Source organism: Zootoca vivipara, chromosome 14, assembly GCF_963506605.1.
Source record: "Zootoca vivipara chromosome 14, rZooViv1.1, whole genome shotgun sequence".
NCBI lineage: Eukaryota > Metazoa > Chordata > Lepidosauria > Squamata > Lacertidae > Zootoca > Zootoca vivipara.
This window is the reverse complement of record NC_083289.1, coordinates 30581548-30607741: the sequence shown is the minus strand read 5'-3', so window position 1 is coordinate 30607741 and position 26194 is coordinate 30581548. Positions and strand designations below refer to the sequence as shown.

The window sequence follows — 26194 nt, the reverse complement described above, 5'->3', positions numbered from 1 at the left end:
TCTCCCTCTCTCATAACACTAGAAGTTATGGGCATCCAATGAATGCTGGAAGACACAGGATGGATAAAAGAAAGGAATCCTTCATGCAATACATAGTTAAACACACCAACTAGGATGGCTTTAAAAGAGGCATTGCTGCCAAGTACCCCGTTTTCCCCGGGAAACCCCCGTTTTTACTTACCTTTTCCCGGTGGTACCCCGTATCACTTCGTCTCCCGTTTTTCTCCGTTATTTTCTCCTGCCGGCGGCCATTTTTTTTCTGATTTGCCCTTCTATGGGTACCAAAAATGGCCGCCGGCGGCTTCAAAAGTCGCATCTACGTATGTCCGGAAGTGCGTAGACACGACTTCCGGTGTCGGTGGCGGCCATTTTTGGTGCCCATAGATGGGCAAAGTGACACCGGAAGTTGTGTCGATGCACTTCCGGACATGCGTAGAAGCAACTTTTGAAGCCGGCAGCAGCCATTTTGGGTGCCCATAGAAGGGCAAAGCGACACCGGAAGTTACGTTGACGCAACTTCCGGTGTCGCACGGCTGCCGGTCCTGGATTCTGCAGTCCGGGACTTGGAAGGTAAGAAAAGAGGACTAGAAAAATTCATGGTGGAGAGGGCTATTGAGGGCCAGGATGACTATGCTCTGTCTCCATGATCAGAGGTGGCAATGCTTTTGAATACCAGTTGCTAGAACACACACGAGAGAAAGTGCTCCTGTGCTCGAGGCCTGCTTTGTGGGTTTCCCATCCGGTGAGGATGGTGGACTAGATGGGCTCTTCGTATGTTCCTACTTATAGGGGGTACATCAGGCACCCAATTAACTGGCAATTGACTGTGCAAGGCTGACCCCAGAAACTTCCAACGGCCACCTTACCCCCTGTTTGGAATTATTCTGGCAGTTCAAGCAGGTCCCCTCCAGGTACACATAGGAGCTGCGGCTCACTTCGTAGACAGACTGGGCCTTGCAAGAGACACACTCCAGGGAGACGATGGGGACAGTCCCCTTCTTCAGTAGCACCTGGGAGAGAAAGCACAGTGAGCCCACAGAAGCAGAGGCGTCAGCAGAATCCCTCCCCAGAGGATAACTGGAGCAAGCAGAGTCTGTGTTTAAAAGAAAGAAAAGAAAGAGCAGAATTCTGAACTCTGAGAATCTGAATTCTGCACCATGAGGCCCTGAATCCCACAACCAATATATTTCTTTTCTTTTTTTTAGGTTAACTTGTTTTCAACATCTGATTTTATTGGTAATTTTTAAGTATTTTTTATGTAAACTGCTTAGAGGTTTTGATCATTGAGCAGTATATAATTTCTATTAAATATAAATTCTGCAAAACAAATGGAATTTACATAATTTTCTCATCATTTTGTGTGATTCGTTCTGTTACTTCAAATAATCATTTTGCACGATGTAGGCTGTAATTTATATGATGACCAGGGGCAGGGGGAAGGAGGGGCAGTCCATGTGACATACAGACCTAGGAGTTTTCTCTTACAAGACTAGGGAGATTCTACGTTCATCGAAAACAACCTTCCCTAGCCTGATACCCAGTATTTTGGACTACAGTTCTCATCAGCCCCAGCATCATAAAACGGCTATGCTGGCTGGGGCTAATGGGAGTTGTATTCCAAAACATCTGCTGGGTACCAGTTTAGGGAAGGCTGGCAGGAACAGGTCGTTTTTCACACAGCTGGACTCTACAGACAAAGGGTGATGATTTCCCAACCCCCCCAAGAGGGACTTTGCATTTTGAGGGCCACATCCCCTCCAAGTACCATTAGTTAATACTATACAACTTGGCTCCAGGGGATTTTTTTCATCAAATTTATCCCAGGCTTCACTAAATTAAAGGCTGCCAAGTTTGTCTTTCCTTCTGCTTCCTGCCTACATCAGATATGTTGTCTCTTAGATGCCTTCATCTCAGAATCCTAAGTTTATAACCTGCTACCTATAGCACTTGGGAGGGACTTGTTCAGCCCATATCTTCATCTTAGAATCAACTCTACAAGCTGACCTTATGGCTGCCTCATCAACCTACTTTGGGAGTCCTGTTTGTTTTTATAGTTTTTCCTCATTCCACCCACCCCTAGCTCCTGCTTTGGGTAACATCTTGATGATGAAGAGTTCTGGAGGACTCAAAAGCTTTCCACACTTGTGTAACACTTTGGTTGGTCCCACTGAAGCTATTGCCCAACTGCAGATTGTTGGAGAAAGGGGAATACTGTTCACCAAGGTTTTCCTCAATTAGGCAATTGAAAACAGGACTGCTGACTGATTATGCAAACAACACTCAGTGAGTCAAAAGGGCAAGTATGACAAAGGCTTGGAAATGATAAGTGAATGGCAAATGCCCAGAATTCCCAGCTGGGTTCCATAGGGGAAATGCTTTGCTAAACCCTGGCACTCCAGGATGGCTTCCACTTCCATGGAACACTTGTCTCTCCAACAGTGTAGGAAACGGTCTCATAATGAGCCAGATCATTGGTCCAGCTACCTCAATACTGTCCGCACTAACTGGCAGCATCTCTCCAGGGAATAATATAACATGTAGTTAAACTATGGAACTGACTCCCACCAACTTGAATGGCTTGAAAAGAAGACTGGGCAAATTCATGGAGGAGAGGGCTATTGGTGCCAAGTAGATAGATAGATAGATAGATAGATAGATAGATAGATAGATAGATAGCATACACACACACATCACAACTCCCCAATATCATATTATTTAGTTACAGCATTTAAGATGGTTATAGCTCTTGGATAAAAACTGGTTTTTTTAATCTATTTGTTCTTGATTTAATTGTTCTGTATCTCTTGCCCGAAGGCAACGGTGCAAAAAGACTATATCCAGGGTGAGATGAATCCTGCAAAATATTATTTGCTTTTTTAAGGCAACGGGAACTGTATAGTTCTTCCAGAGATGGGAGGGGATGACCGATAATCTTTCGGGTTGTGGTTATGACCTTCTGGAGCACTTTCCTATCCATGACTGTGCAACTGGGAAACCAAGCACAGATACAGTATGTAAGAATGCTCTCTATGGAGCCTCGGTAGAAAGACACCAGCAGTCTCTCACTCAGCTTGTTCTTTTTTAAAAGTCCGAGGAAATAAATTCTCTGCTGGGCCTTCTTTACCAGAGCAGTGGTATTAGCGTTCCAGGTCATACCCTGCTCTATGGTAACACCCAAGAACTTAAATACAGCCACCCTCTCCATAGGTGCTCTGCCATGCTCTGCCATGTTCGTGGAAAACAATCTTACTCGGCTACGAGCGATCGCCAAAGAAGACAGCTCTTCCTTCATGGTTGGAGGCAGCAATGCTTCTGAATACGAGTTGCTGGAAACCACAGGAGGGGAGGGTTGTTCTTGTGCTCAGGTCCCTTTGGGAGATCTCGGTGGCCTCTGTGAGAGCAGGATGCTGGACTATGATGGGTCTTTGACCCAAGCTCTTCTTAGATAATTACAAATTATTTCCCAACCCAACCTGGAGATGCTGGGGGTTGTACCTGGGGCAATACAACGCAGATGCTCTACCACTGAGCTATAGCAACTGTGAGAGACTCCTGCTATTTTGCCATTATCTCCATGCAACTCTAAGTAACTCCAGAAGCCAAGGCTGTCTCTTGAGCCTTCTGGCGATAATAGGCATTTTTGACAGTAGCGATAGAGCTGCTGTTTAATGTGGCAGGCTGTTAAAAGAGCACCAAAGCCCTCTCTCCGCAGAGCAAGATTGAAGGGCCCCATCTGTTCCTCCCGTCCCTGCGACAGTCAAATCATTGTTTTGCATTCATGTATGCAAGCGAGATCGTACGGAATGTCCTTGAAAGACTATCAATTTGACTTTGGTTCTTTCTGCCTCCCCCCCCCACCTTCCTCTTTCCTTCCAGTCTTCAGTTTCCAAAAGAACAAAACACAAACACACACAAAAGGAAAGAGGGAGAAGAGCAAGAGGGAGATCAAGGCAGTAAGAATTTCCACTTGCAGACAAACGGCATCTCGGGTTGCCAAGCCTCTCCTGGAGCTGGTGATAGAAACCATAAGGTTTATTGGCCTGCACATTCCTTTTGCTGCTCAGTTTTGTTTTGCGGCCTACCAATAGGTGCAGTTATTTTAAAAAGAAGGGGGAAAGTGTGTGTGTGTTGCCCTCTCTCTCTCCTTCTGCTTTTTCCAAGGCACCATAGGAAAAAAAGCAAAAAAGAAAAGCCTCGGCTATCAGCAAAAGGGTTCTTTTTCTCTCCTAATGTTCATATTCGTAGATGGGCAACTCTGGGCATTCCACATCTGCCTCTGCAACCCCACCCAACACACTGGGCTATCCTAATCTCTCTGGCAGCTGTCTCCCTGCAGAAATGGGAGCCATGTAGCTCAGTGGGAGAGCATCTTCTTTGCATGCAGAAGGTCCCAGGTTCAATCCGCAATGGCATCTCCAGGTAAAAAAGACTGAGGTGTCAGGGTTGGGGACGAGCTCCCTCTCCCCATGAGGCCTGGAGAGACCTTTGCAGAGACAATAGTGATGGGCCAGATGGGCCAATGATTTCACATATGGCAGGTCTGTGTAGAAAGAGGAAGATCCCAATCTCAATCCCCCTGCCTGAAAACCTGGAGAGCTGCTGCCAGTTAGTGTAAGCAATACTGGCTCAGTATAAGGCGGCTTCCTATGTTCCTGTTTAAATCAGCCATTTATTCAGAACTATGAGAACTGGAATCTTACATTTTAGTGGAAGGAATATAGATGAGTAATGTAGCATTTGCTTTGCATACAAAAAGTTCCAAGTTCAGTTCCTAATGTCATCTTCAGGAAGGACTAGGAGAGACTCCCTGTCTGAAACCTTGGAGAGTCACTGCCTGCCAATGTAGTCAGTACTGAGCTAGAGGCACCAAAGGTAGGACTCCACATATAGCAACATACGTGTGTGTGTGTGTGTGTGTGTGTGTGTGTGTGTGTACCTTTAGGACCTGCTGCTTATCAATGAAAGCAACACTTTCAATTTCCTTTCCAATCTTTAACAAGCTTCCCTTGCTGCCCTTCTCATGTGGCCAGTGGGGGAGCTGAAGCCACAGGAGACTGACTTCACCACAGTCACACTGTGAATCTGTGGCAGAGCCAGAATGCAAACCCAGGTCTCCCAAATCAGAGTTCAACATCCTATCCCACTTGTGCACTTTTGGGAGGGGGGGCATTTTCAGTCCAAGGGCCACATTCATTTCATTCGTGAGCAACTTTCCAGGGGCCACATGCTAGTGGTAAAGGTAAAGGGACCCCTGACCATTAGGTCCAGTCGTGACCGACTCTGGGGTTGCGGCGCTCATCTCGCGTTATTGACCGAGGGAGCCAGCGTACAGCTTTCGGATCATGTGGCCAGCATGACTAAGCCGCTTCTGGCGAACCAGAGCAGCGCACAGAAACGGCGTTTACTTTCCCGCTGTTGTGGTACCTATTTATCTACTTGCACTTTGACGTGCTTTCGAAGTGCTAGGTTGGCAGGAGCAGGGACCGAGCAACGGGAGCTCACCCTGTCGCGGGGATTCGAACCGCCGACCTTCTGATCAGCAAACCCTAGGCTCTGTGGTTTAACCCACAGTGCCGTATCTATGGCAGCAGAAATCCTGGGACTTTTCGGCTCAAACTTCACCTCAGAACCTCAGCCTCAGCCATGAACATGCAACACTAGTGTGGCATAATGGTTAGAGTGTCAGACTCGGAGGTTGCTGATGAGAGTTCAAATTCCCACTCAGCCATGAAGCTCAATGGGGGATATTGGGCCAGCCACCTTCTCTCACCCTAATCTACCCCACAGGGTTCTTGTGAGGATAAAATGGGAGAGGAGGCAGAACCATGTAAACCACCGTGAGCTCCTTGGGGGAAACATGGGATAGAAATGTAAGAACAAAAACAAAAACATTACTACAGTAACAATGGTAATGTATAGCTTATGGGTATTGCAAGCATTATAGAGAATATGTGTGAGGTGATGTGAATGCTTAAAAATGGGAAGTTTTGTTCTGGATAGCACTGCCATGATGGCTGGGGCTGATGCGAGTTGTAGTTCAAAATATCTGGAGTTGCAGAGAAAGATTTATGAAGACAGAACAAATTCTCAGATTCATCGGGGAGGCAGGAGTGAGTGGCTCTAATTCCAGGGACCTTAATGCAGTCTCAACAGAGCACCACAATCATCAGTGCGGACTAGGGTCCTGTGTGGCTGTTCACACAATTAAGTACAGTGGAGGGGCATTCTTAAGGAGAGTATGGACCTGCCTTTCCCTACTACCCACAACAGCAGTACAGGAAGGTACTGTTTGAGGATGAAGAGCAGAGAGGACTCCATGACACCAACCGTTTGATTCGTAGCTTCAGGACTCATCCCCATTTTCCAGACGGCGAGGTCGAATGTGTACTCCACATCGGCTTCCAGTATGGATCGGGAAACGGTAACGACTCCCCCTGTGGCAGTGAAGTTGAGCGCACACCCCGCAGATGAGCTCTGTTGCACACAAGGAAACAGTGAGGAGGAGGGCAGAGGAGACATTCAAAACCTGCCTTAAAACAGAAGGTCAGTCTTGTCCTGAGGGTCTGAGACCAGAACCTGGGTATATGTCAAACTTCTTCCTGTCCTAGTACCCCCATCTTGTTAAAACAGGATGCACCAAGCATGGCAGGGCTGCCTGGAGCTGATGGGAGCTGTACTCCAAAATCTGAAGGGCACCAGGTTGGCATGCCAAAGGAAAGAGGGGAAGCGAGTAAGAATAAATGCAACTTCCACACCTACAAACGGCCTCTGATGGCCAAACTTTTGGGTTGCTTTTCTTGTAGGGAATACTTCAGGGCAAAATAGGTATGCCGCCAAAACACAATTTTGGAACAGTCATGAAATATAGTAAAATAAAGGTGGTGCGAATCAGGGCAGGTGAGTGTCCCTGCACAGTCCTGCGGCTCTGTTCCTAAAATTGGGGAAAGGAAGTCAAACATGTGAACCAAGGGTGTTTAATGGGGAAACATCACTGTAGTCTAATGAAAAAAAAACTTATTCTTTGTAGGGTGGGAATCCAATGCACAGGTATAGGATAGGAAATACCTGGCTTGTCAGCAGAACAGGTGGATCTCAGGGTTGCAGCTGATCCCAAGCTGAACCAGAGACAGCAGTGTGATGTGGCTGCCAATAAGGCTAATCTGATTTGGGACTTCGTTAACCAAATTATGGTTTCCAGTGCATAGGAATCAATCACCTAGGGATGAGGTGGGGGCTCTCCTTGACCTAACTGGATTTTCTGCAATGAGCAGGGGGGGTTTAGATGACCTAATAAACCCCCCACCCACTTGCACCTCTAGAATTCTATTTTAGGCCACACACATGCCATACATTTAAACTAAATTTTGCCTGCACCCCATTTCCCCCGCCCCAAAGAACCCTGGGAACTGTAGTTTATCCCTCAAAGGGCTACACCCTCAGCAACCTGAACAAACCACAACTCCTAATATTCTTTGGGGAGGAGGGAATGTGCCTTAAATATATTGTGTCAACGCAGCCACAGTCTTGAGCTCAGCAAACCTTAAGCCAAATCCAGCTACTGTGCCCCCCTCCCAGTTGCCAATCCAAAAAGCAAAACACATCAAGGCAGAAAGCAGGGGGAGAATGGGGACATGGGGTCTCGGCTCACAATGCCCCTCCCCCTTCTCAAAGTACAGGTCTCCTGCAGCACTAGTTCCAGGCCAGGCTTCTAAGTCTTTAGAATGATGGAAATCAGATCCCACAAGTGCACCCCCCCCCCAGCTGCTCCTTTACTCAAAGCCCAGGGCTTGCTTACCTTGGAGGAAGACATACAAGACCACTGATAATGCAACGGCGTCTGTTCCGTGTCTTCCAGGTTAGGGTCGTAGGATTTCTCCCCATCCAAGATCAGGTCCCGGGTGCTGGACCACACACGGTACGATCCTCCATCAATGATGGGCACCAGCTTGTTAGGCGTGACAGTCACGTTTGCGAAAATGCTCTTGGACAGGGGTGTGTCTCCGAAAGAGACCAGGAACTTGAAGCAGTACGTGCCCAGGTCGAGCGCCAGTTTGGGGATGACCAACTGCGGCCGGCTCACGTCCACGTTGGACAGGAGGACTTTCTCAGAGGCGCCCAGCTGCAGGCAGCTGGGGGCTTTGTAAATCTCCCACACGTACTTGGTCTGGTACCTAGTGCAGCCCCGCAAGTCAAGCTGGGCTTCCAAGTAATTCTTCTGCGACCGCTTCATGACCACCTGCCCAGGTAACGCCAACTCAGCTTCTGGCTCTTCGCATTCCAGCACCTGGACCGTGACGGTGAGCTGAGCGATATAGAAGCTGATGAGGTTGGAGGCGTTCACTTCCACCAAGTAATCCCCATGCCTTAGGTAGGTATGGCTGGCGGATGGCACACTTGTCCTTTCAGCTGGAGAACCATCTCCAAAGTGCCACCGAAAGGCAACTTGCCTTGCGCTGGGCAACACAGACACCTCAAACGCTGTCGTCCGGTTAGCAAAGGAGCTGACAGGCAGGAGGGAAAGTTGCGTTATGATGTCTTGGACTTCCATCACAATGGTTATGTTCAGGCTGCCGAGGGGGTTCCAAGCGGTGAGATGGATCTCCAGCCGACCTGCAGCTTCCGGGGTATAAGAGATGCTTTGGCCTTCCACGCGGACCTGGGAACGCCCGTGTTCTCCCTCCAAGGAGAGCTGCCACAAATATGACACCCGCGAGCCACTGTCAACTGCAGCTCTGAAGCGCCTCTTTGCTCCAACAGGTATGCCTTGCTCACAGCAATCTGCAACCTTCAAGCCATGGATGGCGTCCAGCACCACAATGAGGACCTCGGCGTAGTCCACACTGATGTGGTTCTCCACAGTCACCCTTACTAAGTAATCTCCAACCTGGGTGAATGTATAGGTGAAGCTGGAAGAGTTGAGTGCCATGGAGTGGTTCCCACCGACACTCATCTTATAGCTCACAGAGGAACCAGAAGCCATCCCAATGACAAAGGAGACCTCTTCCCCAGGCTCCATCACCTCCTTGCCCACAGTGAGTTTTAGCCCCTGAATTGGGTCTTCCACGGTCACGCTGTGGCAGGCCACATCCCAGCTGACATCGTTGGAAGCATTTAAGCAGACGGAGAAGACTCCAGGTGAGGGGAATGTCAAGGCCACTCTTTGCCCACATATGGTGGTATTCAACAGCTTCCAGGTCCAAGCTACGTCAGAACCCCTTTCCAGCTCCCCAGAGAAGTTTACCTCTGAGCCTGACTCAACATAGCCAGTATAATTCAGCCTCACAGTCCTGATCCTCACTCCCACGATGGGCTCCTGAATGTACACCACAAGCGTTGCGTTGGCAGAGCCAAATTTGTTCTCTGCCACAACGGTAACTGCTTTGGCACCAGGACTCGGGAAGGAATGTGTGATGGCAGAGGAGGCAGTTTGGAGAAAGAGACCGTCCTCCAGGTACCAAACATACACCAATCCAGTCCCAGCAGTGATACTCGTACTTATGTTCACAGAAATGTTGACCGCAGCAGGGTTGGGGGAAGCGATGGGCTTCAAGACACCAACCTGCTCAATGAACTCCACTGTCTTGTTCACTGTTGAGCTCCCCAGCATATTTGTGGCTTTCAGGTGGATGACGTAGACCCCTGCTTCCAGGACAACCAGGGAGAAGGTCTTCCCTGCAGAAGTCTGCACAGGGTGGTTTTCCTTCAGGAGAGCCCAGTTGTAGGAGATGTTGGTGCCATCCCTCACTGCCGCCTGCATCTGGAGCGTCTTGTTGGTGGGGAAGTAGGTGTCATCCATGAGGTCGCCACCAGCAATGTGAAGCCCTTCGATCTGCTCCAAGACGTAGATGAAGATGCTGTCCTGCAGGCACCCAATCTCGTTCTCTGCAGTCACGATCACATTGAATGTCCCGATTGAACGGAAAGTGTAGGAGATGGTGGAGTAGCCTGGGATGGGGGTGCACCTGTCACACAAGATCCAGGAGTACCGGATAGCAGAGCCAGCAAGGAGGGTGGCCGTGAAGCTCACAGAACCATTCAGAGGAACCACCGTCCTGCTGGCGTTGATGGTTAGGCCTTGGAGGCGCCTCTTCACTGTAACATTAAGCCTTGCTTCACGGAAGCTCACATTGTTCCAGCCCGTCAGGGTGATGACATAGGTGCCACTCTTGTTGTAGGAGTGGGTGATGAATTTCCCCAGCTGGCTCATGCCATCCCCAAAGTACCACAGATAGCTCACGTTGGTCCCGCTAGCGTTGGCAGAGAAAAGGTAGACTTGGTTCAGTTCCAAAACCTTTGAGCCGTTGGACTCAATCCTGACTACCCCAACCGGCTCTTGGACTTCCACGAACACTGAGTCGTTATTGAAAGATACGTTGTTGCAGACTGTCACTGTGACCAAGTAGACACCGGGGGCTTTGTAGGTGTAGCTAACTTCCGTCCCACCAAACCGAGTGGATTCGTTTGTCCCAAAGTCCCAGAGGTAGCGATAGGGGTAAGGGGGTAAAGCTGTGACTTGGAACTTGCTTTCGTTGCCCAGTCTCACGAACTGCGGCCTTATGAACAGCGAGACGTTGGTGACCTCTGGCTCCACGCAGACCTCGGTGTAATAGTGAGCTTTGTTGACCTTGCTTGAGAGGACCAAAGAAAGATGAAAGGTGCCACTGCGGGTGAAGTTGTGCCTCACCGTTGGATCCCCATTCACGGTGACGTTGGATGACCCATCTCCAAACGTCCAGTCAAAAAGGTAGTCCTCTGGGTTACCAGAAACATAGGCAGTGAGTTGTACGTCGGGGTGCTCTGGGATACAAGTGGAAGGTTCGATCTTGAGAACCATCAGCACGAATATCCGGACAGGAACAGCTTGGGAAACGGAGTTGACTGGATTCGTCGCTGTGACGTTTACTGTGCAATTCATCTCCTTTAAATAGATGTGCATCGCGGATGCCACGGAACTGTTCACCACGGTCCCGTCACCCATGTCGAATATCCACAGGATGCTGTCCCCTGTTTCCACGGAAGCGGTGATCTCTACCGGCGTGCGGAGCTCCATTGCTTCCTCCAGAACCACCTGCAACCCACTAATCTCTTCAAAGACACGGTAACTCTGGAATGTTTCTACAGCACTAATGGTGTTGTTGGCTCTCAGGCTGACGTTGTACACCCCCTTGTTGCTGTAGGTGTGGACTATGGCCGGCAGGCTTTGCACAAACGCCACAGAGCCATCCCCAAAATCCCAGGTGTAAGAGACCCCATAGCTAGACGGCAGGGGGACAGCTTTGAAAGTGACAGGGCGACCAGCAACCAAGACATCTGCATCAACTTCCAGGGTCACTTCCATCAGGTAAGTATAGATGTGGACAGGAATCATGTAGGTCAGGTTCTCAAATTCATTGGATACTAAAACACTCAGGTTATATTCACCTGCATTTGTGACCAGGCCGTGGAGAAGGGGGTAGGGGGAGAGAGGGAGAGAAATGAATAAGAACTTCCCATTCCTGTGGTTTCTCTCTTTGAACAATATGTGCATATTTGGTAGATGAAGGATAAGCAACTGTGAAATGCTTACTTTTGAGGATATTTTGGTTTGCATCTTAATCATTTTTTTAAATTTAAAAATCCATCAGCATTTCAGTGCTAATTTCTCCCACTATACAAATCTTTCTATAAAATCTTGCCTAATATGCACATTTTTATATAACAATTTTCCCCAATACAACCAACTTTTGTATGCTGTTTTCAGTAACTGTACTTCAAAATTCAGAGGTTTGAATTCCTGAGGATGGCTGAGTTTCAATCTCATATTATTTCAGAAAGGATAAATTAGGTAAGGTTGCCATGAAGGGAGAACTGAATCGATTTTCTTCCCCATCCCCATCTTTCATGTCAGAGAGAGGACAGGACCGAATGAGGAACACCCAGCACTACAGAGACTGTCTTCCAGAGTGGAATGAGAGAACAAATCAAGCAGAAGTATTTAATCTGCACCATTTGCTCTTAGAAACACAGAATCTGGAGCACATTGGTTCCACTTGCCACACAGAGCGTATGCAGATTTGAATATTATCAGATAATTTCATTCTGCATATTCATTTATTTATACCATTTGTGCTTGATGTTCTAAACATCATGCATAGAAAACCTCATAAGAAAAACAAACAGTAAAAACTTAAAATACAGCCAGATTAGCAGTAGGAGAAATCCTCTGAACATAAGTAAATTCCCAAGTGGTCCCCAGAAGAGGCAGGTCTTGCAACTCCCTTCTAGAGGCCTGAGATGTGCTCTAACAGCCCTGAAAAGGCAATTATCACAAAAAAACTCCTTAGCTGGTCAAATGACAAACACACTGGTTTTGTGTGACAATCCCTGGTTGTTCCTTGTGCAGGAATCTTTCTTATAAAACCCCCACAGTGCATTTGCCTGCTAATTAATTGCAAACTACTTGACAGCCATGATAACATGGGATCAGACACCACATTCATGATATATAATTCCTGAAATATAAAACGTTACAATTGGCGCTGTATGATGTCCTACATCTCCCACGCCACGAGAGAATTTGGGGGAGGACTCCTACCCAAAGAGGGCAACTTGCCTTCCAAAGACCATCCATCAATGGGAATTTCATACAAGGCCATTATTCACCACACTTAATAGCAACCAGTTGGCTAACTACTTCTTGCTGAGGTCAACCTGACCTCCCATAGGGATGGAGGACAGAGTAGAGCCCCAGAAGTAGTTCAAAAATGCCAAGGGGGAACATTTGAGGAGAGGCAATCTCAAAGGAACTTGCTTTGTAGAGCCACTGAGTGGTGTCTGTGCACACGGGAGGCAGCAACTGGAAAAGGGGAAGGGGCCACGAAATGAACTCTGGGAGTTGGGATAGCTCAGTCGGTCAAGCATGAGACTTCTAATCTCTGGGTCATGGGCTTGAGCCCCACACTGGGCAAAAAGATTCCTTGCGGTCCCTTCCAACTCTATGATTCTATGAGTTCCCAGCTGCTTGTTGGGCCCATTTGGGTGCTAATAGTAGTCAGATACTTAGCTGTGATTCCTGCATTGCAGGAGGTCCATTGAAGGGGCCTTTGGGTCCCTTCAAAGTCTACAGTTCTATGGCTATTATTTGCCATATCTACACAGAAAGTAGAAACTGTCTTAAGCACACATCCCATTTGCTCAATTGGCCATGGTCGCAAACGAAAAACAAAACAGAACACTTTTCTCACCCGATTCTTGGTAGGTATGCGATACATTATGCCCAATTACAACCTGATGGATGTTGGGGTCTGGCACAAGGAAAGACTCGTTATAGGGAGGCCTGAACTGGAAAGCAACATGGTCGCCGTCTCCAAAGTCCCACCTGCAGAGCAGAAAAGGTAGTAAGGCATGCAGGCAGGTAACAGATCTCCCTGTGGAGATGGCACTCCTGAATCGGTGGCACATGCCCTTCTGGCTTGCACTCTTTATAAAGACTTGAGGAATGAGATTATCACCTCTCTTTTATTGTCCATTCTGTGTAACCCAAACACTGTCACAGTGTCCTTTTTCTTGGCAGATCAAGATGAGCAGGTGACAGCAAAGGTTGCAAGGTTTTTAGTTGGGGCAATCAGAATAAGATCCACCATTTGTTTGGAGGTTCTAGCAGGGGAGCGCAGCTATCGTATACCCTTGACCGAAGAACGGTACACTCCTTCTATCTGGGAAGGTCGTCCTCTTCCACCGAGCGCGCAGCTTCGGGAGGGACGCACATGGAGTGGTGAGGGAGGAAGGGGACACCCGCCTAGCCAACCAGATCAGCCGAATCAACCCTGGCGATCAATAGGGTGACAGATGTCGCAGCCAGATCGCCCTCACATCCTCACATTTTAGTTGGGGCAATCAGAATAAGATCCACCATTTGACTATTGATTCAAAACCCCAAAATGTATTTTATATATTTTACACTTTTTATTTCTATTTTTTGTATATTGCATTGTTGTTTTATTCATTCCATTCAATGCAGTTGCAGTTGCAGGCAGGTAACGGAAAAGCTGGAAGGCCAACAGACCTGCCCAGTCCATGGAAAACCTGCTTCCCACCCCTGATGCATGGAGTGGAAACACTCCCCTGCGCAGCCCTTCTTTTCCATACTGTTTCGTTCCAATCATACATCGGGAGAACTCACAGGAATGTGGCGTCCACAGCAGAGTCCACTATAACCGTGGCTGCCAGTTCCACAGTGCTGTTCTGAGGGACGAGGGGTGGGATCTCAGAGACCACCAGATCCTTCATCCTGTTCATCTTCTCCACGGTGATGTTGTAGTCCACAGTAACGTTGCTGACGTGGTTGGAGGCAGTGAGCTATAAGGGAAGGGGAAAGAAAGAAATAGCTCTGGCACAGTATGGAACAGATAAAGAACCAAGGAGCATTTGCACCAAGACATCCTTCAGCATTTGTTTCCCCCTCCTCTCCATCATCCACTCTGGGAGAGAGAAACGTGCTGGAAATCCTCACATGCTTTTACCCTTTCATTCCTCTCCTTGTTACCCAACGCGTAAGAACATAAATGCAAACGGAATTGTAAGAGGAACCTGCAGGATCAGGTCCATCTAGCCCAGCCTTCCTGTTCTCACTATGGGCAACCAATGGGAAGCCCATAAGCAGGACCTGAGCAGAAGACCACTCTCCCCTTTTGAAGGCATTCAAAAGCACTGTTGCCTTCAACAGTGAAGGCAGAGCAAAGCCATCATGGCTAGCAGCCACTTATAGCAGCTGCCTGTGACTTACCGACAGCTTGTACACAGCCGGTGTCTGGTAAATAACATGGAAGACATCGTTGTAGAAAGTGAAAGAGCGCTTATCGTCTACGGTCCACCGGAAGGTAACGTCCGATCCAGCATCCATCATGGGGACGTAACTCTGCAATGGATGGGAACAGGAAGCCACGAGTTTCAGAGAAAAGTTTACATGTGACTTTCCACTCCAAATCATGACCATTCTCAGAGTGGGGCCCCTGGCAAGTGGGCTCTATCATTCTCAAACCACTTTTGTCAAAAAGCAGAGAAGTCAACAGTGTGACGAACTCAGAAAGGGACAGATCTGACAATGATTAGCTGGGAAATGGTCCAACAGCCTTCCCCAGCCTGGTGGGCTCCAGATGTTGTAGACTGTAATGGCCACAGATGTGCTGGCAGGGGCTGATGGGAGTTGTAGTACAAAATAGCAGTGTTGGCCAGGGTTAATACTAGTTGTAGCACAAAACACTCAGGAAGGCTGAGTTAGAACATATAAGCATTTTAGTGCATATTTTCCTGAACAGAAATAAATGATAAATTACAAGAACTCAGGCCAAAGAAGGATGATTTCAAAAAAGTATCTTCACAGAGTTTTAATAAGGATGTACACATATTTGGTGCACTTTGACCTGTGAATCTGTGCTGATGAAGAATAATCGAAACAGGGCCTTGTCCTGATGTTGATGTTTACTGGAATTTATCCTTATTAAAACTCTGTGAAGATACTTTTTTGAAATCATCCTTCTTTGGCCTGAGTTCTTGTAATTTATCATTTATTTCTGGACTCTCCCAAGAACTCCAATTTCCACTATTTTCCTGAACACACACATTTTTGCAAACCACTTCCCTTCATATAATGCATTTTAAGTTATTTTCACTAATATATGCATTTTTTTTTACACCCACACCCGCTTTTGTAAACATATCTTGGCTGAACCACTGCATTGCAAAATTCAGAAAAGTGCAAATTTCAAAGGATCAATGCATTTCGGTTTGTGCATAGTTCCAGACTGTGCAGATGAGGCAGGGTGGTGCTTAAAGGAGAACCAAAGCAAATTTACCTCTTTACCCTACTTACCACACGGTTATTCAGCAAGACTCTGGTCTCTGGGTCTGGGGTTGCGCGGAGGCCTCGAATGGCATCCTCTGCTTTCACAGTGATGGTGATGTTCTGGGAGCTGACGGCATTCTCTGCCCACAGCACTCGGGTGCTGGCATTCTCCCCGATGTTCTCCAGCACGACGACCGAGAACCAGGTATCATTGGTGTCCCTGGTGCACTCGGGCACAAGTGGGATGACAGCAGGCGGGCAGCTCCTTCCAAAGGGAAAGTTCTGGCTCCCCGCGAACCACCCAGCAGTTGCGTTCACCCCAGAAGAGATTTTCACCACCAGCCAAGTGTGATTGGTTTCCACGTAGATTCGGCCACCTTGCTCTGGAGGGTAAATGACGCGGAGGCCCGACACCGGAGAGACAGCCACGAAATCACAGGATAGGTTGGCGCTGAAGGCTCCGTTCTCTACAGTGGCCCTCACGGCATAAAGGCCAGGGCGGTCCACACCCAAATTCCCTTCCCTGATAATTGCCACTGTCTTCTCAGCAACAGAAAGGACCCTAAAGTAGCAGGTGGAGTCGTTATGCCAGCCACCGGCCTCAGGCTCCACGAGAGAGCCTGGCTCCCAGTCTGAAGAGTTCAGGGTGAAGTAACTCATCTGGTAAGATGGCACCTGGCTTGGGTGGCAAAGAATGAAGGCCCCAGGCCCTGCGTCGTGCTGGATGCTCACGGTGTCATTTGGCCTGACCAAAGTGTCTTTGTTCCTGAAGTGCAACTGTGAAAGAGAGGTGATGGTCACTTCAATACTCCAAACCCAGCCCACTCTGTATGGGTCACTGCAGTCCCCCCCCCCTGTACTGCAACTGTGAGTTGAGTGTTGGGTTGGTTATGCTGGTCACACCCAGCAGGTTCAAAAGAACTCATTTATCTAAGATATTGTGCCCAAGTTTGCTTATTTCTTTCTTGCTCTGAATCCATTCTCCTTTTGTGATCCTAAGTCTGAGGTCTGGGCAGAGGTGGAGCTAGCTTCTCCGGCACCTGGAGCACCCAGGGGCGGGGCTAGCCTCCCATGGGGGCGTGACGATGTCACCCCCCTCAGGGATGGCACCCACCGTACCCCCCTTCCTCCGCCAGTGGGTCTGGGACTATCATCCCCCCCCTTTTTGTGATTTGTAAACCACCCTGGCAGCCTTTCTTGGTTAATGCACAGCATAAAAATTATTTAATTCCCTCTGTTACATCTTGACCAAATTGGTCAATAATGCAGCTATCTGCCCATACAAGACTCCTGCTAACCAACAACGCAGCTGAGGCTGAAACACATCAGTAGCAGACAACGGGGCAAAGCAAAACTAGTCAAGGTAGCACAAACTACTGAGCCCAAACAGACCTTCAGAGGAAAGGAGGGGGGCAGCGGCCAGGATTAGAAACGGAGTCTAGCCAGAAGCAATTGGAACTCGGTATATCGATTCCAGAAAATATTACTGAGTGACTTAACATGGCACTATGGTAGAAATATCCCAGATGCACTTTGGGTTTAAAACACTCACAAGGTACCGTGTGGAAGGGCCAGGTGGCAAGGTAAAAAGCGACTCTTTGAGTTCGCTCCTCCCTGACAGGTTTTCACAAGTGCGAGGAGAGGGGCTGGGCGAGCTGGTGGCAGAGTTGTTGGCACAGGTCTCTGGATCACAGCAGTTTTGTAGCGGAAGGCATGTATTGGTCAAAGGGCACCACAGGAGCCCAAGCGGACACTCCATTTCTGCCCACGTCCCATTCTCTTCCAAATTGGGTAACAGCTCCATGGTGTTCGGGACTTCCTTGCAGACTATGGGCAGGAAGGAGAAAACAGATAAACATTGCCTGAGCCTTGTGTGGGCTCCAGAGATATATTAATATTTTTATTTATTTAATCAAGAACATAACACTCTGTAACATTTAAAGATATAAGAAACAGATGTAAAATATAGTTGAACGGAAATTAAAATGAAACACATGAAACCAAAAATCAAGGGACAAATTTGAGTTGTTGCATTCACAATATCTGGGAAGAATAATAATTATTGATATTGGGGGAGCAAAACACGTCCTTTCCTGTTATGTTCTGCTTGTAAATATTTTGTCTGGGGTGGGTGGGTAGTCTTATGACATTCTTGTGTGACGCTGAAGGGTTACTAAGAGTTCCAAACAGTGGTGTAACAAAAGCTGGACAAAACAACAATACTGGGACATTTTGTGGTATGAAAAGTTACAGGATTTCAGCAGGAAGCAGCATCTCTGCCCCCAAACTCTTTGCAGGTGCAAAGAGTATTGAAAGCTGGATTGTATATAACCATCCTGACACGTGAGCCCAAATAATCCTGAATAACGCACAATAAAAAGGGTGTCTGCCAGCCGCAAGAAAGCCCTGGTTTTCTGCTACTCTGGAGAGTAGGACCTGAACCAGTGGATTCAAATGACAAGGAAGGAGATTCGGACTAAACATTAGAAAGAGCTGTTTGGCAGTGGAACAGACTCCTTGGAAAGGTGGTGGACACTCCTTCACTGAAGGTTTTTAAAGAGAGGTCTGATTGCCACCGGTCAAAGAGTTTTTAGCTGCGATTCCTGCATTGCAGAGGATTGACCCTTGGGATACCTTCCGAGTCTACAATATTATGATTCTACTAGTGTATTTCAGCCCGTTTAATAACGGGCGCTAGAACATCCTGGAGTTCGGAGAGGCGCTTGTGCAGCGCTTCTCCGAACCCTGGGACCTGTCCTTGCTGTCGGCGGCAGGGGGACAGGAACGGAGGAGGAGAAAGCGCTGCGTTCTCCTCCTCCGTTCCTCTCCCGCAGCCGCCGACAGGAAGAAGACATCCCAGGGTTCGGAGAAGCGCTTGCGCAGCGCTTCTCCGAACCCTGGGACCTGTCCTTGCTGTCGGCGGCAGGGGGACAGGAACGGAGGAGGAGAAAGCGCTGCGTTCTCCTCCTCCGTTCCTCTCCCGCAGCCGCCGACAGGAAGCAGACATCCCAGGGTTCGGAGAAGCGCTTGTGCAGCGCTTCTCTGAACCCTGGGACCTGTCCTTGCTGTCGACGGCAGGGGGACAGGAACGGAGGAGGAGAAAGCGCTGCGTTCTCCTCCTCCGTTCCTCTCCCGCAGCCGCCGACAGCAAGCAGACATCCCAGGGTTCGGAGAAGCGCTTGCGCAGCGCTTCTCTGAACCCTGGGACCTGTCCTTGCTGTTGGCGGCAGGGGGACAGGAACGGAGGAGGAGAAAGCACTGCGTTCTCCTCCTCCGTTCCTCTTCCCCAGCCGCCGACAGGAAGGACGCGCACACTCCCCCCCCTGCCTCCTCCAACCGCCGCTCCTCACGGCCAGGGAGGGTTGTGAGGAGGCCTTCACCGGCTTCCACCCTCGCTTCCCTGACGTGCCCTGCAGTGAGGCGGTGTCCGGCAGGAGCGGCGGTTGGAGGAGGCAGGGGGGGGAGAGTGCGCGCGCGCAGTCTCTGCTATCCAATCCCTGTATCCCTGGGGCACATGCGCAGTGACCCAGGGACACACGGGACAGCTTGGACGCAGGGACATCTTGGACATTATTATATAGGATAACGTTCCAATGCAATGCAGAAACTGGGGCATGAGACCAACTTCCTTCTTTTTGTACAAATATTTCAGATTCACATGAGCAAGAATTCCCAGCAAGCCACATAATGGCACCTCACCTTCTGTGAGTGCTGGGCGGTGCACTCGAAACCGGACTTGGACATCCCTCTTCAGCTCCTGAGTCACAAGCTCCAAGGCTACCAAATAGCCCTCCTGCTGGAACTCCAAGCTGGGAAACACCACCGTCTGGAAAACACAACACTCAAAAGGTTCACAGAGCTGCAGGGTGCCTTAGCAGGGGAGAGATCTGAGCCGGAAGGGAACGGCTAGGATTCCTCACCTCCACCGTTCCTGACGGGGTTGACAGCTCCTCAGTTTCTGTAGCGTTGCTCGTGGCCACAGGAGTATCAAAGGTGGGAGTGCCCAGGTAAAAGTGCTCAGCATTTAAAAGGATCTCTGTTTAAAAGAAACAGGTAGGGGAGAAAGTTAGACTCTATCCCTTTTTCTTATGGAGTGACATTAAGAGGAGTCTGTCGGATCAGGCCAGTAGCCCATCCAGTCCAGTATCCTGTTCTCACAGTGGCTGAACAGTTGCCTGCGGGAAACCTGCAAGCAGGACCCAAGCCTAAGCACATAACATATATCAAGTTATGTTATATATTTCTTGCGAAATAAAAAATCCAATTTTTTTTTAAAAAAGAAAACTATCACAGCTATTGGGAAACGGAAGAATCAATTGGACGGAAGATGCACCTACTTTGGACACCATCTACTTATTTGGATACTTTCAATAGAGAAATGTACCTGGATGCGTCTTCCAAAGTTATTATTAAATTCCTCCCCACAAGACTTTGATGGACAAGCAGCCTTCTGATTCTGTAAAAAGCAAGCCTGCCCCAGGCAGCTGATGGGCAGAGCCTACTCAGTGCCTGGATATAATTTTCATGGACTGGGGGGAAGAACTTCTGTGTCCTTTGTAACTCCTTGTCCTTCCCTCCCAGCCAGAAAAAAACTAAAGTCACACAGAGCAGAAAGACTGCAAAGGATGAGAGAAATGATGCACAAGGTGTCGTCCGGGTTGCAGAATTCTTGGTGCAGAATTTTAATGTCAAGTACAGAGCTCTGCCCACAAGCTGTCTCCAAGAGAGACCCCTCGTGAAGCCACCCACCTTGCGGCTTGTGTTCGCAGACATAGCTGTGCTTGGCTGTGCAGAGGTCTGTGTTGCACTGGCCGGCCGGGCCCATCCGGACACAGTGGTCAGCATTGGACGGGTGAGGCTCTCCAGGCAGCCAGTTCTGACAGCTCTGCAGATTGAAGCCTTCCTCTCGCTGCAGAGGGCTGGGGCTTGCGTTGAACCCGATCCAGACATCCAAGCTCCTTTTTAGGGAAGAGAAAGTCCAGAATAGTATCAGGGAATCACAAGGCATTAAGCATACCACCAGTGCATGCATGGAGGAGTTTGCAATCCGAATTCCAAGACTGGAGGAGGCAAGAGCAGGGGTGCCAAAGGTAAGAAAGAGAACCTGCCTTATACAGAGTCCATCTAGCTCATTAATGTGTACACTGACTGGCAGTGGCTCTCCAGGGTTTCAGGTGGGGGTAATTTCCAGCCCTACCTGGAGATGCCATTGGGTACTGAACCTCAACGCCCTGCATGCAAATCAGATGCTCTACCACCTAAAAATAAAGCAAGCTTCTAGTCTTCATCATTCTGAATAAAGGGCTGATTTAAAGAGGAACATAGGAAGCTGCCTTACCGTGAGTCAGACCCTTGATCCATCTAGCTCAGGCATCCCCAAACTTCGGCCCTCCAGATGTTTTGGACTACGATTCCCAACTTCCCCGACCACTGTCCTGTTAGCTAGGGATCATGGGAGTTGTAGGCCAAAACATCTGGAGGGCCACAGTTTGGGGATGCCTGATCTAGCTCATTATTATCTACACTGATTGGCAGAGGCTCTCCAGGGTTTCAGGCAGGGGTCTTTCCCCAGCCCTACCTGGAGATGCTGGGGATTGAACCTGGGACCTTCTACATGCAAAGCAGATATTCTATCACTAAGCTATGGAGCTTCCCTAAAGAAGAACGGGAGGGAATGCCTAGGCTTCTGAGCAAGGTCAGTCAGTCAGTAGGAGATTAAGCTGGAAGGGTCATGCCAAAAGCTCCATGGAAACTGTGATTTACCACCCTTCCTAATAAATCTAACCAGCATCTAATTTCTTGGTGCTGAAATGGGCTGCTGTTCTGAGCACTGGTAACCCTTGCATTGGACTAGCACAATAAATTGTACACGAGACTATCAACAACAGATTCTCAGCAATTCCCATTAGTTCAAAATGGAACTGTGGGGCTACTAACTGGAACTGGCTAGGAAGATCACTTTTTCCAGTTTTCAAACAGCTGCAGTGGCTGCCTGCCTGTTTTCAGGCGCAATTCATAGTGCAGGTGGTTGTGTTTAAGGCCTTACATTGCTATATCAGTTGCTGGAAATGGCAGGAGAGGAGACTGCTCTTGTGCTCGGGTCCTTCTTACAGGTGCATCTAGATGGTTGACCACCATGAGAACAGGATGCTGGACTAGATGGGCCATTGGTCTGATTCAGCAGGTTATTCTTATGTTCTTATGCTTAGGAGCTGGGGACCTAAAGGACCACTTTCAACCTAACTGATCATCACCTAGGGCCCTCCTCCACGTCCCTCTGAAGTAGGGAGAGGGTGAGAACTGGAGAGAAGGCTTTCTCAGTTGTGACGCCTCATATAGCAGCCTTCCTCAACCTGGTGCCCTCCAGATGTTTGGCACAACTCCCACACAGCCTGAGCCTGCATGGCCATTTTGCCCTAGCAAGCTTCAACTGTTACAGTGCTCTCTCTTCCAGTTAACAGAGGTTAAACAACAGCAGGGTCCAAAAACACAGGAACAACCTTGGCTAGAAGGGGTGGAGGCACTGAAGTGGATGTCTGCATGATTTAGCAGCCGCAGAAGCAAAGAGTGTGGCTGGAAGATGATGTCACATTTCCACAACCGCCACACTTTGAAGCCTGACATTTCACGAGCACTCTGGACACATCTGGTTGGAATAACAACCCTTCTCACCATTGGGGACATTTCTCTCCCACTTGAATCTGCTCTGAAATTGCAGCCTCTGTTGTAATTCAGGGAGGCTGCTAAGAAATGTGCATTGTCCAGATGTACCGAAATCAGCCTCTGAGTACGGCAGCCTGCTGCTCCTTGGGAAAGCTTGGGGCTTGTAGAAGCAGCACTCCTCTTTGGGTGCCTCTGATGACCCACTGCTAGATGGCTCAGTTTCCATCGGACTGTGGGGAATGGAGAGAACCAGGACCCTGGAGCCACCAACTTTTGGCTCTGCCTCTCTAAATCACTCTGTTCCAGCTGGTCATTGCAATAACTTTGTAACTAAGAACTAAATAACTGAGCTTCCTTCTTTCCTCCTCCCTTCCAACTGCCTTTTCTTTTGTGTTGTGCTTTTTAAAATGTAACCCCAAGAGAAGGCACTGCCCTATCACTCATGATGCTGAGCCACTGTGGACAGCACCAGTTATTAGATAATCAGAGTAAAAAGTATGCTTTTAGCTTGTTTATGTATTGGTGTTACTGCATTTTATTCTTGTTATGAATCACTTTGGGTGCTTTTCGTTGTTGTGGGAAGCAGTACATTTTCAATAAACCCGTACATTAATTCAACTGTGACCAAGCCTCTTCCCATCTCCACCCCTGCTGAAGTAGTGGGTGTCTTCCATAAGACAAGACGGCGTGGCTTAGCTCGCAAGGAGATAATAAGTGGTTCTCCTACCACTGAGACTCTTTGCTGGTCATAGTAATAAATGAGGTCATCTCAAAAAAGAGCTTTTGCAGCGAAAAAACGGTGACAAAAATAACTTGGCCTTCCAAGCCAGTAGGGCGTGCTTTTTCTTCTTTTTAAGCTACAAAAATATGTCTAAAGAACAAGAAACTGACTGTGTTTTGCTCCTGAGCAATTGGCTTCACTTAGAGACTAGGAAACATCCAAGCCACTGCCATCTCTGAAGGCCCAGAGAGATTTTCCTGTCCTAATTCCAGCTATGATCTAACTTTTAACTCATTCCCCACCCCCCTTAGAAAAATGACGAGATGGACTGCACCTCCTGCCTGTTGACCACTGGCTGAAGTGGGGGCTCTTTGGGCAAGTGTGTCAGTGGGCAGAAGGGATGTGCAAATCTATTCACTTTGGCTGCTCTCCCTTTCTCATTTCTCCAGTCTTAAATTTGGTTCTCCACATTTTCACGTCAGTTAGCTGATTATTGTTTTTGAAAAGTCCTCACGACAAAACACATCGGCACTTGGATGTGGATTTTTCCAAACATACAAACTTTTGTATGCAACTTTCCCCTACCATGCATGTTTTTGCAAAGCATTTCCCCCCCCTAGCAGAATGCATTTTTTGCAGGCAAGTTTTATTAACTTGTGCATTTCCATGCACACTCCCCCCCCCCCCGCCCACGGTACATGCATTTTTGTACATGTCGCTTGGCTGGAAAACAGCGCTGCAAAATGTGGAGATGTGTATAGATTTCATTCACGTACTCTTTCGGAAAGTGTGGGTTAGGTAGATTCACTTTAAATGCAAAGCGAATCAAATTTCTCCCTCACCCCAAGTGGGCACCTTCCCCACCAAGTACTTCCTTCCTTAAGCACTCAACACCTTGTGGAGAGGTGGGGGTGGCTCCACCGGCTGAAGAAGAGGAACGGCGAGAAAAAGAGGAGAAAGACATCAGGCGTTGCCTTGTTCTTATTTCTCCTGGGTCAGTACTTGTCGTTGTGCTCCACCTTGGATTTTGATACGAGTGGGTGGCATAAAAATATTTTTATGAACATTTTTTTTAAAGCATCAAGAGAGAGGGGGGGGAATGGAGAGAGGGTTCTCTGGCTGCCACACAGGCTAATGGGAAACAGATTCCTTCTGCAGTTGCTTTCCCACAAGAAACTGAGTACAGTATGTGAAGGACCTTCCAAGAAAATGCTCAGTAGCTCTACCAATTCATCTTCTATCACTGAACTAGAAGCGGGGGACGGAGGGGGCGGTTGGACAGGCAAGAGGAGGAAACTTCATCAGCTTGGAATCCTTTGCGCCCTGTTTATCTAATAGACCAGGATATAGATGACACTGGGACGTGTGTGTGGGTGTGTGTGGGTGTGGAGTTAGAGGGGAAGCAAGGCGCATGGCAGCTGGGAAGGAGCTCACCCCACCGCGCCCCATCCCCTCCCTTGGGGGGGTTTGTTCCGCCTTCAGCCCATCCAGCAAAATAATAATAATAATAATACACAGCAACACCCCAGCCTGCACATGAATTGAAGAGGCAGTATCCAGCTACGTTCTACTCAGAGAAGTCCCACACAAATCAGTGTTCAATCCCACCAATTTCAACGGATCTGCTCAGAGCAGGACTAGCACTGGACAGAACCCAAAGGCTGAGAGAGCACTGGCCTGTGACTCTTAGTGACTCTACAACCAAAGGTTGGACGTATCAACAATCTCAGACTCCAGCCCTGAAAAATGCCCAAATCTGGGATCTAGAAGAAGGGCCAGTTGGGAAAATGGACTCGGGGCCAGGGCCTCCTTGAGCTGGAGAAAATAGATTCATCAGGGTAGTGGCCTTCCCCCACCTGGCGCCCTCCAGCTGTTTCGGACCGCAACTCCCATCATCAGCCTTAGCCAGCCTGGCTCTTGAAACAACCAGATGGGGTGCTGGCTGGGGGATGATGAGAGCAGCTGGAGGGCACCAGGCTGGGGAAGGCTGTGCTAAGGACTTTGAAGGAAATAAAACACAGATGTTCTCAGTCTTGTCTGTGAGGTATTTGAGCGGATGCCGGCTAGAGCCCAGTGCCGGAGGAAACTGGCTGTTTTTCCTCCAGACGGATGAATCGGGAACTACGTAATGAGAAGCAGTCAACAAAAGAAAGGACAGCTCCTCCAGGTGTCCTGTTTACTGAGTGTTAGTACTGATTTGCTTGCACAAAGCTTGCACAAAGGTTAGATTATATTTGGCCTTTGCTGAACATTCACCCTGATTTCAGGGAGTTAAAGTAGATGGACCTTTGAGTTCCGTCCAACTGTATGATTTGTTTGCAGGGTGTTTCGATGTCTTACAAATTAGATGTCCACAAATTATTTGTTCACCTCACACTATTCAATGCACTGGCCTGTACCCCTTCTCTCTCTCTCTCTTTTTTAAAGTGGCTCTGTGGCGCTAAATCCACTTGAATTACGTAAACCTAACTTTCCTGGTATGTACTTGAATCCTTCCTGCAAAACACTTTGACAGTCTTGAGACGCCCAAAGAAGGAAAGAAATAAAGAGGAATAAAGTAGAACGTCCTGTATCTTGGCAGTGTCTAGGAAGGCTCAACAGGAGCTGCCGATTCCACCCACTATGAGGTGGAGGCAGGATAGGTGCCAAATCCAAAGGATTTGATCAAGCAGAGCCAAAGCAAATTTCACAGTCTTGAGGAAACTTATGGTATAGCAATGTAGCCTTTAAAGTGACAGAAGGCTTGAGGTTGATGAAATCACGGAAAGGCAGGCCTGATGCAGAGGCGATGTTTCTGACCTAAGATTGTGTCATGGGATCTTGTACTCTCTTCTCCTCCTCTAGGAGGAATTTGTTCAGTCTGCTTTTTTCAACAGACTTGATGGACCAGGGGCTTGCTCGATGATTGAAACATCGAACACGTGATCAGATGTTGCACTCCTTCAGATTTTGCAGTGTGGTTTCAGAGCGCAAAAAGTACAGAACTC

General features: G+C 48.4%; 1 protein-coding gene across 1 annotated transcript in view; it reads right to left on the bottom strand.

Moving 5' to 3' along the window:
* PKD1 (polycystin 1, transient receptor potential channel interacting) overlaps positions 1 to 26194 on the bottom strand; it is a 109299-nt gene that overhangs the window by 35021 nt on the left and 48084 nt on the right. Inside the window, exons 7-17 of the mRNA XM_060282945.1 lie at positions 20573 to 20781; positions 19744 to 19859; positions 19523 to 19649; positions 17376 to 17650; positions 15851 to 16600; positions 14765 to 14896; positions 14162 to 14337; positions 13224 to 13357; positions 7796 to 11421; positions 6328 to 6474; positions 867 to 1010 (exon numbers count right to left, since the gene is read on the bottom strand). Of these exons, the coding sequence (XP_060138928.1) occupies positions 867 to 1010; positions 6328 to 6474; positions 7796 to 11421; positions 13224 to 13357; positions 14162 to 14337; positions 14765 to 14896; positions 15851 to 16600; positions 17376 to 17650; positions 19523 to 19649; positions 19744 to 19859; positions 20573 to 20781 (5836 nt within the window). The remainder of the gene's footprint in view (positions 1 to 866; positions 1011 to 6327; positions 6475 to 7795; positions 11422 to 13223; positions 13358 to 14161; positions 14338 to 14764; positions 14897 to 15850; positions 16601 to 17375; positions 17651 to 19522; positions 19650 to 19743; positions 19860 to 20572; positions 20782 to 26194) is intronic.